General features: G+C 33.2%; 1 protein-coding gene across 2 annotated transcripts in view; it reads left to right on the forward strand.

The window, feature by feature from the left end:
• The first annotated feature begins 1,086 nt into the window (after window positions 1–1,086).
• LOC131152666 (putative clathrin assembly protein At2g01600) overlaps window positions 1,087–18,954 on the forward strand; it is a 49,910-nt gene continuing 32,042 nt past the window's right edge. For both annotated transcript variants that reach the window (XM_058104454.1, XM_058104455.1), the window contains exons 1-5: window positions 1,087–1,450; window positions 1,544–1,613; window positions 1,739–1,836; window positions 9,277–9,415; window positions 9,536–9,663. In XM_058104454.1, the coding sequence (XP_057960437.1) occupies window positions 1,361–1,450; window positions 1,544–1,613; window positions 1,739–1,836; window positions 9,277–9,415; window positions 9,536–9,663 (525 nt within the window). In that variant the 5' untranslated portion in view covers window positions 1,087–1,360. The remainder of the gene's footprint in view (window positions 1,451–1,543; window positions 1,614–1,738; window positions 1,837–9,276; window positions 9,416–9,535; window positions 9,664–18,954) is intronic.

Raw genomic sequence — 18,954 nt, forward strand, 5'->3', positions numbered from 1 at the left:
GGTTATGGATTTAAGTCCCATCCCCTTTGATGTCTTCTAGATCATGTTCTTGCAAGTCCTTTTGTTAATGGATCGACCAAATTTTGACTTGATCTCACAAAATCTATGGTGATTATACGATCAGTAATTAACTACCTCACATAGCTTTATCTTAAGCCAATATGTCTGGATTTACCATTATATATATTACTATATGCCCATGATAAAGTTGCCTCACTGTCACAATGCAAAGATATAGGTGACATAGACTTTGGCCAAATTGGAATTTCTAATAGCAAATTCCTAAGCCATTCTGCCTATTTGCTACAAGAAGCTAGCCACAAATTCTGATGCCATAGTGGAATCTGTTATAAGACTTTACTTCTTTGAACCCCAAGAGATAGCTCCTTTACCAAGGGTGAATATCCACCCGCTGGTTGATGTATGATCATTACGATCAGTGATCCAACTGCCATCTGTGAATCCTTCTAAGATAGTAGGATATCCTTCACAATGTATGCCATAATTCATAGTATTTTTCAAATACTTTAATACTCTATATATAACATGCCAATATATATCACTAGGATTACTAGTATGCCTACTAAGTTTACCTACAACAAATGTTATATCAAGTCTAGTAGAAGTCATAACATACATCAAACATCCAATAACTCTAACATATTTTAACTCATTTATTGCTCTAGCAGAGTTAAGGTATAACTTCAAATTTGCATAAAAAGGTGTGTTAACAGGTTTGCAGTCATAATGATTAAAATTTTTCAATATTTTTTCAATATAGTGTGATTGAGTGAGAATCAATTTACCATTGTTTCTAATTATTTTAATGCCCAAAATCACATTTGAGTAATCTATATCTTTCATATCAAAATTAGATTACAACAATTTCTTAGCATTTTCAATACTTTTACCCAAAGTCAACATATCATCAACAAACAAGCAAATAATTACACCTTTGACAATTTAATTTATAATTTAAATTTAATTGTTAAATTTTAAAAATTATTAATAACCAAATTACATAGTACGGTGTCTAATAATATTATATATTTTAATATATATTAAAATTTTAACGTTTTTATTTCTAGTTATTACATGAAGGCCGATCCATCGCGCGAACAGCCTCTAGCAGCCAGAGAGAACGGGAACGACCCATGCTTGCGCGGATGTTGCGTTGATCAACTTTTTCTCTCCCAAAATCTAGCCGGCACACGGACACAGCGAGAAAGAGGGAGACACCGAAAACGTAAGTAGTTGTAGAAATAAGGGAAGAAGAGGGTCGAGCGAAAGAAGGATTTGCAGAGAGAGAGAGAGAGAGCGATTTCAGCGGCAAAGCAGTTGAGAGAGGGAGAAGGGCCACATGGCAACGCTCCAGAGTTGGAGAAAGGCCTATGGCGCTCTCAAAGACACCACCAAAGTCGGCCTCGCCCACGTCAATAGCGATTACAAGGTTCTCTCTCTCTCTCTCTCTCTCTCTCTCTCCTCCGTGCGAGATTTCAGAAATCTCAATTTGAGTTTCGATTTGACTGCTTCTTGCTATTAGGATTTGGACGTTGCGATAGTAAAGGCGACGAATCACGTCGAGTGTCCTCCCAAGGAGAGACACCTCCGAAGTTAGTAGTTTTCTCCATTCGCAGATCCAATTTTCTTTTCGGATTTTCTATTTTTGGAATTCACTTTTCTAAAATTTTTTTGTACCATTTTTTCTTCTGTTTTTATTTTGTCACTTATTTTGTAGAAATCTTAACCGCCACATCTGCGATTCGACCCCGAGCGGATGTTGCTTATTGTATTCATGCACTTGCCCGGCGGTTAGCAAAGACGCATAATTGGACGGTATAGATTTCATTGCCTATACATTCCTTTGCGTTTCCTGATTGCATATTTGATTCCCCTGTTTAAATCTTCTTTTAAGAACCTTAAATCGGACGACTGCCTTCAGGATTCGTATCCAACTAACATGTGTCTATAACCACTGATTAAACAACTATCGTCAATTGATCTAAAAGTATTATTATTTTTTATTTAATATAGTCATGATGCGGTCTATGTGGGAGGGAATTAATATAGTTATGATGCAGTTTATGTTGGTGTGGTATAGATGTCTTTCAGGTTTTGCGAGGAAGAATTACCTGTTCTTTCCATTGCTTAATTTTCTTCAGTATGCAATGTTTGCATCTAAGCTAATGGGAAAATAATATGAGTTGAAATTATTCATACCCTCTACTGGAATTTTCCATATTCTATAAAAAATCTTGCTTATTTATCTTTTCGATGAATCTTCCAGTTTCCTTCACTCAAAGAACACCTTTTGTTGCCTTACCATGTCATAAGAATCACCAAAGCGGGTCTTTTATGGTGAATGCTGTTGTTATCTTGTAGTTTTGTGGTTGTTATTGTGGTTCTGTGGGGAATCAGGCGGAAATATTGTGGAAGAAATTGCGAGTGAAACATGCTCTTGGTGTGTATTGAAGATTTCAATACAAAAGGGTACTTCGACTGACACTTGAAAATTGATTTTGGGTAGTTCTGTGGTGTAAGAGTTGGCTTGAGCCATTTATTTAACATGGCGAAGAAGTAAAGGTTTATTAGTTAATTGGTGATAAATGGAGCATCATGTTCTTTATGCATCATTAGATGGAAAAATGTGGAAAGAATAAAAATCACTTGTTTAGGTTGAAGGTGGGAGGTGCCATGATTTGTATGAACGATATGCTATTTATTTACTTATTTTTGAGATTTGGATGAGTAGAAGTCTAAAAAAAGGGTCTAAAGGGAAGCCAACCCATGTGGCCTTGGTGTTGCATTCTTTCATCCTGCAAGTTAGAAATACTGGTGGTTGATTTCTTCGTAATTAGCATTAATACTTGGCTTGGAAGGTGTGAGAGGTGCTCTGTTAGGTTTTGTCTGAGAAGATTGACCAAAAGGATATTTTTATGAAGAAAAGGATATTAGAGCTGTATTTTTTGTGCATTGCTAGGGTTAATTGGATTAGTTATTATCTTTAATTTTTTATAATAGCTGTGGTTGAAATTGTGTGATGATGGACAAGCTTCCTATGAGACAAATTTTGTGATAAGTGTGAATGTTGCATCTTTTTGCATTTATGCTTTATGAGGAGGGAAAGTCAGAACCCTTGGGGGAGGGGCGGGGGTTGAGGTTGATAAATACTTGTGTTTAACTTGCTGGTTAGTCTGTGTTGCATGGTGCTACATTTAAGGTGTTGAACTAGGCTCACATTTAGTTTTCTGGTGTCTTTTTTTTTAAAATTTTATATCTTTCTATTAGCAGCTAGGCATCTTCTTGAGAGCATGCCCATTATAAATGATTGTTGTGGTGCTTCATAGAGATTTGTGTTTTGGGGATTTGTCCTGCTTTTCCTGGTGTGGTCTTGAACATTTTCATATTTCTATTGTAATATATGTGATGTTTTTGTTGCTTCAAGAAGACAAGAACCAACATGAAACCCAAGGATGATGTTGCAGTCCACTAGTTTTTTTTTTTTGAAACTCACTGAACACGATCCATCAAAACACAAAATGCACTAAAATATAGTGTGACTTGTTGATATTCTTTACTGAAAGTATTTACAAGCTTTTGGCATTTGAGACTAGTTTTTTACTCTTTAACATTAGTGACTTCATTTTGTTCTGATCTAAATGATTTAGTTTCATTTTATTTGATGTAAATGATTAATGTATGTGAACCTATTCAAGTGTGCTGTCATTATGCGGATTGTGGGGGATTATGTTGCATGTTTGGAGAGAAAGGAGTCATGGAATCTTTGAGGTTGCTCAACTTCCTTCTTCGAGGGGAAGGCTATTGATATGTTTCAGTTTCACTTTCACTTTCTTAGTGTATTTTAGATCCATAAAAGGAGTTCAGTATTCAACCTTTTGTTTGGCCTTTTCGACCGTTTGTTCTTTGACTTGAACATGTCTCACATTCTCTTCTTTTGTTAATCATACGTATCATTGATGGAAAAATTTATGTTGACTGTATTTGTACAAAATAAATTACATTTTCTATTATTTAAATGTGATACCTTGCATGTAGTATATAATATCAAAATTGTAAAAATACTAGTTTTATGTTGTATGTAAAATCGTGAATTGAACTTCCAATTTTGGGAATCGAGAATCAAGAATCGAATCAAATTGTGAGATTCGGTACAAATTTCCAGAATTGATTCTAAATGATATGCATATATTGATATATGAACAAGAAGTAAAATAGTATAATACATTTAAATTTGCCAACGTAAAAATCATATTTCATGTGTATGCTTTTCCTTAGAAAATGAAAAGGGAATGAGTCAAGAAGTATTAATAAAAAAATGAACTTGTGCTGTTTAAGGGAAAGATATCATGAAAAAAACAATAAAAAACTGAAATTTAGGTGTTTATCAATAATTTAAAAAAATATTTCATGCATATTGTTTCTCAAATTAAAAATAAAAATAATTAGCTTAAAAAGTGATAATAATTGAATAGACTATGTAAAAAAAACAAAGTTTTGTATTTTAACAACACAACAGAACATTAGTAGTACCTTAGCAAAGTGTTTTGCCTTGTCTTCTAAATGATAGAAAACTATACTCCTCCAAAAGTGAAGAATGGCTTTGTGAAGGCAATATAAGACCTAAAGTTCTATTTTCTCCTTTTTTTTAGCACAAAAAAAGACATGGATATGGAAGAGAAGGTAATTGTTTAAAAATAAAAGCAATAAGAAAAAGAAACGGGATTTGAACTGGTTGTATCTATCATGATATGATAGGCTTAGAATTGTGTGAATCGATTGATTTAGATCAATTCATCATATTCACGAGGTGAATTGATAGATTTGGCAATGATTTAGTTATTTTTAGATTCTCTAGTAAGATACGAATTGAGTTGGTCTAGAATTGATACGAATCATATGAATCGAATCGTGAATTGTAAGATTCAAACAACTATGTGTATATGTTAATTGCTTACGTTTTAATGTTGTATTTTGGATTAGTTTTATGCTTTCTTCTAGTTCTACTTTCTTCATGTATATTCCATGGTTTCTTATTGTATCTCCCAACTACTTGCGCATTGTGGTTAAATGATTTTTGTGTTAGAATTATATACTAGTATCATTTAAACCAACTTTGATGAATCTTTGCTAGGGTGACATTCTCATAGGGCAATGCATGATTGCAAGTTGTTGGAAAGCATAATTATAGTTTTTGAAAAATCTTGAGAAAAGACTAGCTTTTGGTGGGTAAAGTTCATAGAATTATGCTTTGATTTGAGGTGTAGCCTCATTTAGGTTGGGTTTTAGATCATTTTTGTTATTACCATTAGTGGAGAACTCTTGTAAAGTTCTATTTGACTATTGTACTAAAGAAAACAGTACTGTTTGGCTCTTGTAGAGGGAGATTCTTGTACTGCTTCTTCTGTGTAGGAGATTGAACCCATCTCGCTACCAATGTTTTAATTGATCGATGAATTTCATTTATGTTAATTGAATATTTTTTATATGATTGTTGTATCATTAATGTTTTAAATGGTGAAGGCGTAAGTTAGGCATCTTAACCCTCAGTTGTGAGTCTCTTAGGGTTTTGAGCTAGAACTCAAAAGCCTTTTGAGATTATATTTTAAAATAAAAAAAACTTTTGGAAACTACAAATAAAATATAAAAACATAATTTGGAAACTACTTGTTGACTATTTAAAAAAATTCTAACTTGAATTCATTAAGTCTTTGTTAGGATCAATAATTTTTTTTGCTAGAACAATAATTTTGTTTGAGAAAATGAAAATAAAAAGGAAATCAAATTTCCATTGTATTTTCTCTTTAAGTAAAATGTAAAATATTATTAAAAATAACAAAATTTCTAATATGATTAAAAAATAAAAGTTAAGAAAAATCAAATATTAATCATGTGTAAAATTAAATATTGTTTTGATTATGTAGATATTTTATTTTCTTTCTCATTTTCCTTGTCAACCAAATTGTATATTCTTTCATATTTTCTTTTCCTTTTTCTAATGTTTTCCAAGTTCCACATAGGGGCTAAGTAAATCATGCCAAGAGATTGCTATAACATTACAATGTTCTAATTTTTTTTCAAGATCCAAGAGGCAGCACTCAACTATTTTGGAAAGATTGAGATTCAAGAGTTTAGAAATCAAATCTTATTATGATTGTTGCTTTCGTAAAAACATTTTCAAATTTTCTAGCCAAATTTAACTTTAGATTCACACCAAAAATGTGTAAGCCTCAACTGAAAATGTGCAAAAAGTGTGCATTTTATACAAATACACAAGCCTCCATCCGCAATGTGTTGGCCTTTTTGGGATTTGGTATTTTAGACCTAGCTTGAAGGGATTTTAGGACGCCTAAGTCTTCTAAAACAATGATGGATTCGGTGCATATACACCACACAATTGTCATTAATGTATTTTATTTATAATATTTTTCATTCTAAGTCCCATATTATTATGTTATACAGTTTTTTAAAAGTTTCATAAAAAGATGCCATGTTGTACTACTGATTTCCATCCTTTTTAAAAATCCAAATTGAAATTGATGTTGACACTGAAATTTTTGTACATACGAAGTCTCAAGACTCTAAACCTAAATTTGAAACCTTTTTATCCTTTGAAAAGGGTATTTCCTTTCATTTTTTGACTTTGTCATGAATGAGGAGGCTTTATCAAATGATTATATTCAAAATTTGAAGGGTGTGATTTTTGTGTTCCTTTCTTTTGTTCGTGATGCTTTTCGGTACGATTTAGTGTTTTTGAGTGAACATAGGGTAAGAATGGCATTTTTAAGTGTTTTTATAGGATCCTCTAGGCCAAGCATATGGTGTTAGGACAACAAAATTTCCTTAGGGAAGTGCTTTATAAAATCCCTAAAAAATGGCTTTTATTTTTGAGAAGACATGTTGGAGTGCATTTTAATCTTGGACAACTTACAAAAGTGGGGGCAAATTTTAATAGGGCCTTTGGTGCACGAAATCTCGTAACATTCTTGAGAGTCTGTTGTCCATGGCATCTCATTCCCATGTTTGTTTGGGCACCAACATCTGATGTGGTGGGAATCTTAACATTCCAGAGAATGAAGGATTCCCACAAAACATGGACATCTTATTCTCACCCTCTTCCATGGTAAGTTTCGAAAATCCCATTCCCACAGGAATCCTACTTTGGGATGAAATTGCCCTCACTATTTTGGCTAGTCAGACAAGCAAAGTTATGATAATATAGTATTATTACACACTATTATTATATTTAAAATAATAAATTATTAATAAAAATGAAGGTAGTAATTTTATTATTTTAAAATTATCATAATATAATATAATTGTTAAAATTTGGAACTAGATTATCCCCCAGTTGTTTCAGTTAATTGAATTTTTAAGTGTTGAATTTTTTTAGTTTATGCTTGTTGAAAGTTTTAGTACATGGATTTAATCATGTACATATTCTTAGTTGGTTTTTGTGTTGAAACTATAATTAGGCCTCATCATATATTATTTATCCACATGTCAAAAGCATAGTGTCATCTTTTTGAAATGTCTACCTGAATTTTCATGTTGAATCAAACATGGACATGGATGTCCTATATACAATCCTGGGTATCTTACGTCATGAGCAAATAGAAAATTTCCTATTAGACAAACATCCCATTCTTAGGACTGAGATTCCGAAGAATGTCATTCCATGAGAATATCTTTGATGCCACGACTAAATGCCTCCTAAAGAATCAATGCTTTTTGTGCAAAAAAGATATGGGGAGTCAATACTTCTTGATTGCCTGGTTTTTAGATGTTTGTGGTAAATGATTTATGCAATGTTGGGCATTTTTTGGGTATGTTCCAAATTCCAATGCCATGATGGATAAATGCTTGTTTGGTGAGGATTTTTTGTGATAAAATCCAAGAATTTTTTTTTTGGTAAACTTTAGGGGGTTTTTGTAAAGAATAGAAATGGTAGAGCTCTTTGGATTTTGGCTGTTTTCACCATCCTTGGGACCTTGTGGATTGAGAGGAATGATAAGATTTTTAAAGGTTGCTCAACCTGCTTATGGCTATTATGGGATAGAGCAACTTTCCTCACTTCCTTCTGGGTTTATTCTTTTGAAAATTTTCAGGTATTATTGCTGTCTGACCTCATAAGAGATTGGAAGGGCAGCCATTTTTGTAAAGCATTTGTAATGACATTGTGAAGTTCCGTTCTTTTTTTTTTGTGTGTGTGCGCTGTCTACTATATAGTTTTCTTTGCTCTATTGGTTGCCTTTTCCTTCTAACTAATAAAAAGGACTATGAGACACATCCAGCTGCTCGTCCGTTACAGTTATTACACGCTAGTGCAGAATTCTTTTGCCTCAAACTGATGCATAAAAAAAATGCTAGCAATCAATACTAAGTATATGCCTTATGTTCATCATAATTTGAACTTAGTTACATACTTGCATTTTAATCTTATGCACTGTCAGTAGTAAGTACTAAGTAGCAAGTTTGTAACTGCCCTATAGCGTAGGTGCCATTCGGTATTTCTGTCAAAAATTATGAAAATAGAAACTAGAAATGAAAACTAAAAATAAGAAATAGAAACTAAAAACCGAAAACCAACAACTTGTTTAGTTAATGTTTCTAGAACTAAAACAAATTAAAAACTCAATTAAACAAATGGTCATTTTTTTTCTATGAATCAAATAACAATTACAAAATATGATTAAAATAATAAAAGTACAAAGTAATTTACGTTAAAAATATTATAATAAAAGTTAATTCTTAAAAGTACTATAATAAAAAATAAAAATATTGTAATAATTTTACTTAATTATTATATTTTAAAATTCACTTTACACAAACAATCTTATTATATATGACAATTAAAATATAGTAAAAGTATTTTGTAAATTACTTTTGTTTAAATTCATATGATCATTTTTTCAAATTTTAATTAAAAATATTGATAAAATGAATGATTTAATCCAAAAAAGTTAATTCTGCATACTAAAATATTTTGACAACAGGTTGCCAAAACAACTCAAAACCATAAAATCTGTTTTTAATTTTTTTACAAACAGCTGAAAACCATCCATGGAATTAGAAAACCGGAAATGTAAAAAAATGTTTTTTTATAATTAGTTTCTTTATTGTACAGAAACAAAAACAGAAATGATGCCAAACAAATCTGTATATATTGTCATTAGTGACTAGTAAATTTTCATTATTGCCTTTTTGGTTTCTATACTTTGTTTATGATATTATTTTTGGTCTTGTCATTGTTGACAGGTGGCATTAAAATCATTGATAGTTGTTCATAGAACATTGAGAGAGGGTGACCCTACTTTTAGGGAAGAACTTCTTAATTTTTCACAGAGAGGACGCGTTCTCCAACTTTCCAATTTCAAGGATGATTCAAGCCCTATTGGTTATTTTTTGATGCTCAAAATTCATATTTTATTTTTTTGGGTCATCACTAAGCTATTTGTTGATTCCTTTAATGAGAATGATCAATAGTCAGCTTATTCTATTTTTATAATTTTTTCAGCTTGGGATTGCTCTGGCTGGGTACGTACTTATGCACTCTTTTTGGAGGAACGCCTTGAATGCTTTAGAGTTCTGAAGTATGATATTGAAGCTGAACGTCTCCCAAGACCTGCTCAGGGGCAGGATAAGGTATGTAGTACTGTGGTGCTTATATTCTTTCTGATGGTGACTATAAGTATCATGGGGGGAAAGGATATTATGAAATGGACTAAAGTAGTGTTTATAAAAAATACTCTTTCTGGTTTTTTCAATTTATTTATTTAATTTTTTCCCCCTCTGTTGCTCTTAATATCTGTTATTTCATTGAATATATTTATCAATTATTTGATTCATTAGAATTTGATAAAGATGGCTGAGATGAATTATGGGTCTTCTAAGGTTTGAAAACTGATGAGAAATCCACTCTTCTAAAAGGTTTGAAAACTAATGAGAAATCCACTTGAATGTTTGCATTAAGATCTTGATGGTTTAGGGGAGTTTCCGAAATTTAGCAGCTGATATGGGCACTTAGCGTGAGGGTAATGTAGGTTTGGTCAGTTAAAATTATATTTTTTGGGGGTTGCCAAGCACAAAATCCTGTACAGTGAGGGCAAGCCTTTACCCAATGGCGAGGGGGTTAAGTTAGAGGATGATATTTTGTGCTCGAGATGAATTGATGGGATAATGGCAATGCAATAATGCATATTGTCATCCCTTCCAGTATCTCTTAATTCATGTCATTGCTGTCGAACTTGTGTGACATTTGCATGTTCCTTAGAGTACTTCATGTAGATGTCTCCATTGTATAGTTAAAGCGTCACTCTACTTAAAGAATAAGACCTACTTTAGCATCTACATGATGGTTACCATCCCAATTTTCACAAGACAAGCTGTTAAATGCAAGCATACGGCCTTGAGCAAGCTTGTGACATTCCACCCCTATTTATGTGGTTGACGTCCTTGTAGACTTTGACGTGAAAAGCTAACTCGTACCCTACTCGCCTTGATGATGTGCACTGTCTGCAATGCTTTCTTCAACTTTTTGGGTAGCATAATCTTGAGTGTTTCTTTGGTTGACTAACTTCAAGTTGAATCTTTAGTGTTGGCGTTGAATGCTTGAGGCAATTGTCATAAAACACTTTGTGCAACCTTCATCCAAGTTGGAGGATCAAGATTCCTTCTCAACATCGCCCAAGATGGGGGCTCATCCTTCACATTCGCAAAGTACTCTCCTATCTCACGTGTGTAGTGACCAAACTTGATATGTTTTGGATGGCTCTTAGCAAACACTAACCCTCCCACATTGTGGTGCAACAAGCTTTTCCCTTTATCTGCCCATCTTTTATTTACTTGGTGACTTTCTCCTGATAGGCTTGAGCAATCTCTCCATTATGTCTCCATTTTTTGGTGAAGATGTGTGAATTCTTTCTTCTATACAACTCATTCATTGTGTGACGTAACAATGTCTGATGGGCTATAGTGAGCTTAGAAGGAATATTGTTTGTTGTTGAGCTCTTTTGAGCATTGAAACATAATCAAGCCACGTCGAGTAGCTGCATCCAATTTTTCTTGTTTTGGCAGTGATAAAATGGTGCAAATACTCCCTTAGAAGCTTGTTGAGTCTATTTTGGCCATTAGTGTGTAGGTGATAGCTTGAAGATGTCAAGTTGCGAATTGATGATTCTGAAAATTTTTGGATGGAAATTCCCCGAATCTGATTTCTTGGTTGTTGATGATGTCTTCGGGAACACCCCAATTTATGTAGGACAAGAAGCGAAAACCATGGGCAGATCCTTGTTGGAGATTAAGTTAGAAGAATTGGATCAAGGATTGTTGTTTTTAGTTAATTAGTTTATGTGTTTAATATATTTAGTAGTAGGATTATGTGTATTTGGGGGTTTGTTTGAAATATATGTGTTTTTCGGGTTCATTTGTAATTTCATGTATCTTTGGGGGTTTGTGTGTAGTTCTTGTAGTTTAGGCTTTCTTATAAACAGGGTGTGAAAAGCATTTAAGAGTATTTTTTTTTTTTTTGATGAATTTGAATTGAGTACTTCCCATTAATTGTACTCTCATGCTCCTCCTCTCTTCTTCCTTCTTATTCTTCCCCTTCCTTTCTGTCCTCTATTTCTCCTAATTCCCTCTTGGCTATAATTCCGTGATACTGTCTTGCATCATTTGGTATTAGAGCCCAATCATTTTTTTTTCCCAATCCCCCATTTCCCCTCTCTTTCCCTCGCTTTTATTCTCCTCCTCTACTCTTCTTCACTCTCTCTCTCTCTCTCTCTCTCTCCCCCACTCCTCCCTCCCTGCAGTCTTCTAATCTTCTCTCTGTTCTTTTTCTGTTTCACTGTTCTTCTTCCCCTTTCTTTCTTTTCCTTGTTATGCCTCTATTTTCTGTTCTTTCCCTGTTCTAATTTTCTATCCCACTGCCTCTCTTTGATTCTTCTCTTCTTCTTTTCTTCTTTCTAATTTATTTTCTTAATTCTCTTCCTCTTTTTTCTTTTTGATAAATGTTATCTCTTTTCAATATCATCCCTCTCTCTCCTCCCCTTCAATCTTGAAACCATCCAGAAATTTAAATCCCAATCCCAGATTTCAGCCCCTTCAGTCATCCTCTCTACTCTAAACCTTCCGGCCAAATTACAAAAGAAAAAGAACATGCGAGTTACTGTTATAATTACAGTTGTACCACTCATATTTTGAACCCACCTTGCGGGAAGATATCCATTTCCTATCCACACCCAAGGCCTTAAATTTCGATTTTGACTCAAATTTTGAAGCTCCAAAAGTACGAAAATTTCGATTTCGATGTCAATTTTGATTTCAATTTGAAAAAATAATAGAAATAAGTATTAGGCATGAATTTCTTTTATAAAGCTTTAGAAATGAGTACTAGACATAACAATGTAAGTTTTAGGATTCAAATATTGCAAGTAAATACATCTATGCTGTGTGTGAGGTGGAGAAGTTGTAATATAATATGTGCATCAAGCATATTTGTAAGACAATGTCCATTAAACATTTTAGTGAATCAGTTAATACAAATGAAACTCATAAATCATTTAAAATATTATTTATTATACAAATAATAATAATTTAGACATGAATGGCTAAATAAAATGTTGTTGTAAGTTTACTTTTCATAAATTTCAAAAGCACTTGTAATAATCTTTTGTTTCGATAAAAATAAATAAAATAAATTAAGAGAGAAATTTTCCTTCACTCCTAAATCTCTCATTTGCATTCCGGGGAAATTTCATTGCATAGTTCAAATTTCGACAAGTTTTGCTAAAATTTTAAGATTTCGATAAATTTCGGATGATTCGTTAAAATTTTGACAAAAATTATGCAAGACGGAAATCAACTGCCATTTCGATTTCGAGGGTGACGGAAACCGAAAATTTTGACTGAAATTTTGAAAATTTCGTGGAAATTTAAGACCATGTCCACACCATAGAAAAAGTAACCACCAAAGGCCCAATCAGGCATGTGATCCCACTGGCTGACTAAACATTTCCAGCCACACCCCTCTTTAATTGCTAACTTCTCATGTGCTTTTCTTATTAGATCACCACCTCAGAAATCACCAATCACCAATTGCGGGTCTACCTTCGCCAAGAGTTTAATCATTATTGACTTGCGAGTTGCACCTCATGAGCGGGCAATGCACTTGAGAAAAAATTGCCAATCTACAGCAAGTTCCAGACTCGCTATAAATTGGTTCCAGCCATGATATTTTAGGTTTTTGCCATTAGATTTTCATTTGTATCATGTCGTTTTGATTTTAGACTTGATATTTTGCATGCAAGTGCGAATTTGAAATAAGAATTGAATCTTTGTTCTTTTCCCCTAATTATTCCCTTCTCCCCCTCTTTTTCTTTTTTGTTCTTCCCCTTCCTTTCTCTCCTCTATTTCTCCTAATTTCTTTCTTGGCTATAATTCCATGGTGCTGTCCTGCATCACCGATACCTCACAATACGCTTGAAGAACAATTTTTCTTTCTCTTTTGCCAAGCTGAGCAATATCGCACTGTTGGTATAAAAGTCATACTTCAAAAATCTATCTCACCAAATCGAAGTTTTGGTTCGCTAGAATGTGGATCAAAACCAAGCCATTTCAAATGGTTAATTCGGTTAACAGGTTTTTTGGCCAGGATCCATCAGTTTAACCGTATTGAACCATTTGTTCCAATTTAAAATTTTAGAGTCACTCCCAATTAATATTTTTTCTTCTATTATAGGTGACAAATCAATTTTAAAATTCAATCGTTAAATTTTAAGCATTAATAAGAAGTCATAAATTTATTAACTTTAAATTAGTATCGAGCATATGCTTAAAAACATCAACCCATGAATTGAACATAAACGAATCCATAATCCAAGTCCTAATTCTTGGAAAATAGCATAGAAGTAATCAATCCAACTTTAAATTGTTGACAAATAATTTTTTATTTAAAGTATTAAATATGAAATAATATATTTATATACTTATAAGATATTGTTCAATTAACTGCGGCTATTGAATGGTCCGAAGTAAAACTGAATTGTTAACAAAAACAATTGAAAATTCTGAACCGAAACCAATGTAAAAAAGGTTAACTGTTTTTCAGCTCAACTGGTTTAGTTTATTTTTGAGTTTTTCTTGCCCACCCATATATAGACCCAATGCCCCCAACTTTGGGTAGGTTGATTATGAAGTCAAGTGAGACACTTTTCCATGGTTCCTTTTGTACTTGAAGAGGCTTCAATAGTCCTGTAGTTGTTGGTAGGTGAAACATGTCTCAGTATACTTAACCACCTTGCACCTTATGTCCCACTAGGTGGGTTCGGCTACATGAATTCTTTTCTGCCAATTCACCCCGCTACGATCTACTAGGCATGCATTTTAAATGCCTAAACCTTCTAAGTCGCCCCTCCCTTATCTTATTTTAATTGGTGCTATGCCTAAATTTTTGTGTATATGTTCATTTCTTACTTTATCTTTTAATGCTAAACCGCTCATCCTCCTTAGCAGACGCATCTGAGCAACTTTCATTCTTTGTATATTTTTTTCTAGTTGCCCAACATTCTGAACCATAAAGCATAGCTGGCGTTATAGCCATCTTATAAAATTTTCCTTTTAATTTTAAGGGTATTCTACGATCACACCTGACGCACTCCTCTATTTTACCCAACCTGTCTTAATTCTATGTACTACATCTTCTTAAATTTTCCCCTCATCTTGCATAATAGATCCAAGATATCTAAATCTATTAGTGCTCTTAATCTCTTGATTATCTAGTTTAATCTTCTCTTAGTTGCCACTCCTTACATTATTAAAATTACATTTCATATATTTAGTGTTATTCCTACTTATCCTAACCCTTTAGACTCTAATGTGTCTCTCCAAAGTTCTAGCTTAGATTCTACTCTGCTCCTACTATCATCAATCAACACGATATCATCTCCAAATAGCATACACCAAGGGATTTCATCTTGAATATTCCTAGTAATTTCATTAATAACTAAAGTAAAAAGACAAGGACTCAAAGTACAACATTGATGAACACCTATTGAGATTGGGAACTCTCTAGACTCTCCTCCTATGGTCCTGACGCTAGTCACTACTCTATCATACATATCCTTAATGACCTCTGTATATCTACTGCAAACTCCTTTCTTTTCTAATACCTATCAAAGCACTCCCTAGGTACTTTATCATAAGCTTTCTCTAGATCAATAAAAACCATATACAAGTCCTCCTTCTTTTCCCTAAACTTTTCCAAAAAACTTCTTAAAAGATAAATAGCTTCTATTGTTGATCTCCCCGACATAAAATTAAATTGATTTTCTGAAATCTTCGTTTCTAATCTTATTCTATGTTCAATTACCCTTTCCCATAATTTCATTGTATGACTCATAATCTTAATTCCATGATAGTTATTACAGTTTTGAATGTCGCCTTTGTTTTTATACAGGGGTACCAACGTACTTTTCTTCCATTCTTCTGGATTTTTCTTGGTTTTTATATGATTATTGATAGGTTAGTTAACCAAATAATTCCCCTAAACATTTCCAAACTTCAATTGGTATTTATCTGGTCCTATAGGTTTCCTGCTTTTCATCTTTTTTATTGCCATCTTAACTTCAAGGATTCTAATTTTATGAATAAATCTCCTATTTTTAATCTTCCCTTCATTTGTCACTTCCAAGTTCAATCCTTCATTTTGATTTTCATTGAACAACTTATCAAAGAATCTCCGCCACCTTTTTTTTTTTTTAATGTTTTCTTCTCTAATTAAGACATTATCATTCTCGTCCTTTATACATTTTACAAGACATAAATCTTTGCATTTTCTTTCTCTAGCTCTAGCACGTGTATATGTCTTTTTCTCCTTTTGTATCTAGCTTAGTGTATAAAGTATCATGAGCTCTATGTTTAGCTTCATTGATAGTCTTTTTTTTTGCATTTTTTCTTCTTTATATTTTTCAAAATTTTCTTTATTTCTACAATTTTGCCATATCTTATACCAATTTCTTTTTGTCTTAACGGATTTTTAGACTTCTTGATCCCACCACCAACCTTTTTTACTACCCAAGTATCTTCCTTTGGACTTACCTAAAACCTCTTTTGGTATCCTTACGATAGAATTTGTCATTTTATTCCAAACAGTATTTGCATTGACCTTATTTCCTATTGCCCAATCACACTTTTTGTTCATTTTATCTTTGAATTTTGTTATATTATCTCCATTTAAGTTCCACCATCTAGCCCTATTGTGTTGAGTTATGCTACTCCTCCTCTTTCATTCGTTAATATGTATATCTAATACTACGACTCTATGTTGTGTAGCCAAACTTTCACCTGGGATAACTTTAAAATCCTAAGAAGATAGATGGTCCCTATTCTTAGTTAAAAACATATCTATTTGGCTTTTATTGTACCCACTCTTGAAAGTTGTTAAGTGTTCTTTTCTTTTTATAAAGCAAGTATTCAATATAACCAAATCGTAAGACATGGCAAACTCTAAGATTGTATCATCGGACTCATTTTTATCTCCATATCCATGATCTCTGTATATCCTCTGATACCCTATATTATCCTTCCCAATGTGACCATTCAAATCAGCTCCTGTGAATGTCTTTTTAAACATCTGGATCCCTTGTAAAATGCTATCCATGTCTTCCCAAAACTGTCTTTTCAGATTTTCTGCTAAGCCTATTTGGAGAGTTTATGCACTAATGACGTTCACTCTCTCTAGGCTTAAAAGTAACTTGATTGTAATGATCCTATCCCTTATTCTTTTAACATCTACTACATTATATTTTAGGTCTCTATCTACAATAATACCCACCCCGTTTTTATGTTTCTCTTTGCTAGTGTGGCAAAGTTTAAATCCTGATTTTTCAATTTCTTTGGCTTTCTCTCTTACCCATTTTGTCTCTTGAAGGCAAACTAAATTAATTTTCCTTCTAAACGTTATTTCCACTATTTTCATACTTTTTCCCGTAAGAGTCCCTATATTCCAAGTTGCTAATCTTAATTTAGTTCCTTGTACTAACTTATTAACCCTCTCCCTGTTTATACTGACCCAGTGTATTCCCTTAATCTAGGTGATTTTGGTAAGAATTCATGATAAAAAGATTTGATAAAGTTTTATGTTAGCTGTCAGCTACTTAACACAACCCTACGCCGTTATTTGGGTTTGAGACTGGCTGTGTGTACAATGACTTTGTGTTACATAGGCGAAGTACACATTTGTGTATGTGTTTTTTTTTAGCAAACTTATTTCACAAAGACAGTTTTCTAAGTTACACTCTACAACTAGTAGAAACTACTAACACAATACAATGCGTTAATTTTTTTTTTTAAAGCATACAACTTTGAGTGTGCATCCAAGCTAGACTAAAATCCATGCAATAGTACTTTTTGAAAAAAAAAGAAGAAGAAATGAAAACATAAATTTTATTATATTCCAAGACTCGCAAATGAAAACACTAAAACACAATATATATATATATATATATATATTAAGCCTACAAATCCTAGACACAAAAATTACCAAAACTAACCAACTATTGAAAAAAAAATTTAATAATAGTAATAAGAAAAGAAATAACAAGAGGAGAAGATCTCATAGGTGGCTAAAACTAAAAAGGTGAAGACTACTGCTTGAAACAAACCCTTTGATGCAGGAAAATTTATGATGGTAACGAGAATCAATTAGAAGAATATTTAAGCAACGAGGAATTGCAAGAATTCTTCAATCTACCCAAATAGGGGTTGGGTTGGAAAATGAATATGAAGTTTTGGGTCAACCAGGATTTGATTTTCTATGGCTTTGGCTGCTATATTCTTGTCTCTGCCGCAAGAAATTTGATACTGCTAACGAAAATCAATTGAAGAATATTTAAGCAACGAGGGATTGCAAGAATTCTTCAATCTAAATTCAAGATTCAAAGTCCAAGAATATTGAAGAAACAAGATTTCTCAACCCATGAAATCTTTATTGCTTTTTCATGATTTTAGGGCTGAAGAAACAAGAATCCTTGAGTTGGTTTGGGTCTTTAGGAGAAAATAAAGGAAAGAAAGGAAGTTTCTGATGGAGGAGACTTTTGCTTCAATGGCGTCAGTCTGACACCATTCTGAGGAAGAGGAGGAGGAGACTTCTGCTTCAATAGTGCTTCAATAGAGCCAGTTGGACACCATCATGGGTGGTTTGCTCATAGCTTTTTTAGGTCACTGGCACAAGGAACAAAGGGACGAGGTTACTTTGCACATGTTGCAAAACTTTTGCTTCAATAATGCCAATCTGACACCATTTCGGGTGGACAACTTGATATTTGACAAAGTTCTCATTAATTTGCTTCGCTTTTTGCTTGAAGAAGAAATCATATTTGCTAGGAACTCTTGCCAATGGGCTTGCTTAGGGTATAACTTGAGCTTGGTAAAGAAATGGCTAATAGTCGAGTTATCCGTCTTCAAGTGAATCACTGATTTGCTGCTAACATCTCTTTGTGCTTTTGTTCAGCTTCACAAAGCTTATGGCTCTTGTACGTAATTTGATCTCCCTTTTGTAACAAGACTACACTGAGCACATAATTGGATGCATCTGTCTATGCCTTGAAGGGATTCATGATATTTGAAAGAGTAGGTATTCCATCATGGCTTCCTTAAAATTGTCAAAGGCTCCTTGTTACTTCTGTGTCAAGTTCCATCTGTGACCCTTCTTGAGACATTCAACTAATGGGGCAGTCTTCTTAACAAACTTGGCATAGTAGTTAGCTAGTTCAAGAAAGGAAGTCATGTTACTTGACTGTCGTTGGAATCTTCTCACTTTGAATAGCTCTCACCTTCTCCATATCCATCTGTCATGGCCTTGTTCGCATGGCCGAGCAATTTGATACTTATTTGAGCAAAATAGAATTTCTTTTATAACACATAGGCTATTCTCTTTTA

Source organism: Malania oleifera, chromosome 4, assembly GCF_029873635.1.
Source record: "Malania oleifera isolate guangnan ecotype guangnan chromosome 4, ASM2987363v1, whole genome shotgun sequence".
In the NCBI taxonomy this organism is placed as follows: domain Eukaryota; kingdom Viridiplantae; phylum Streptophyta; class Magnoliopsida; order Santalales; family Ximeniaceae; genus Malania; species Malania oleifera.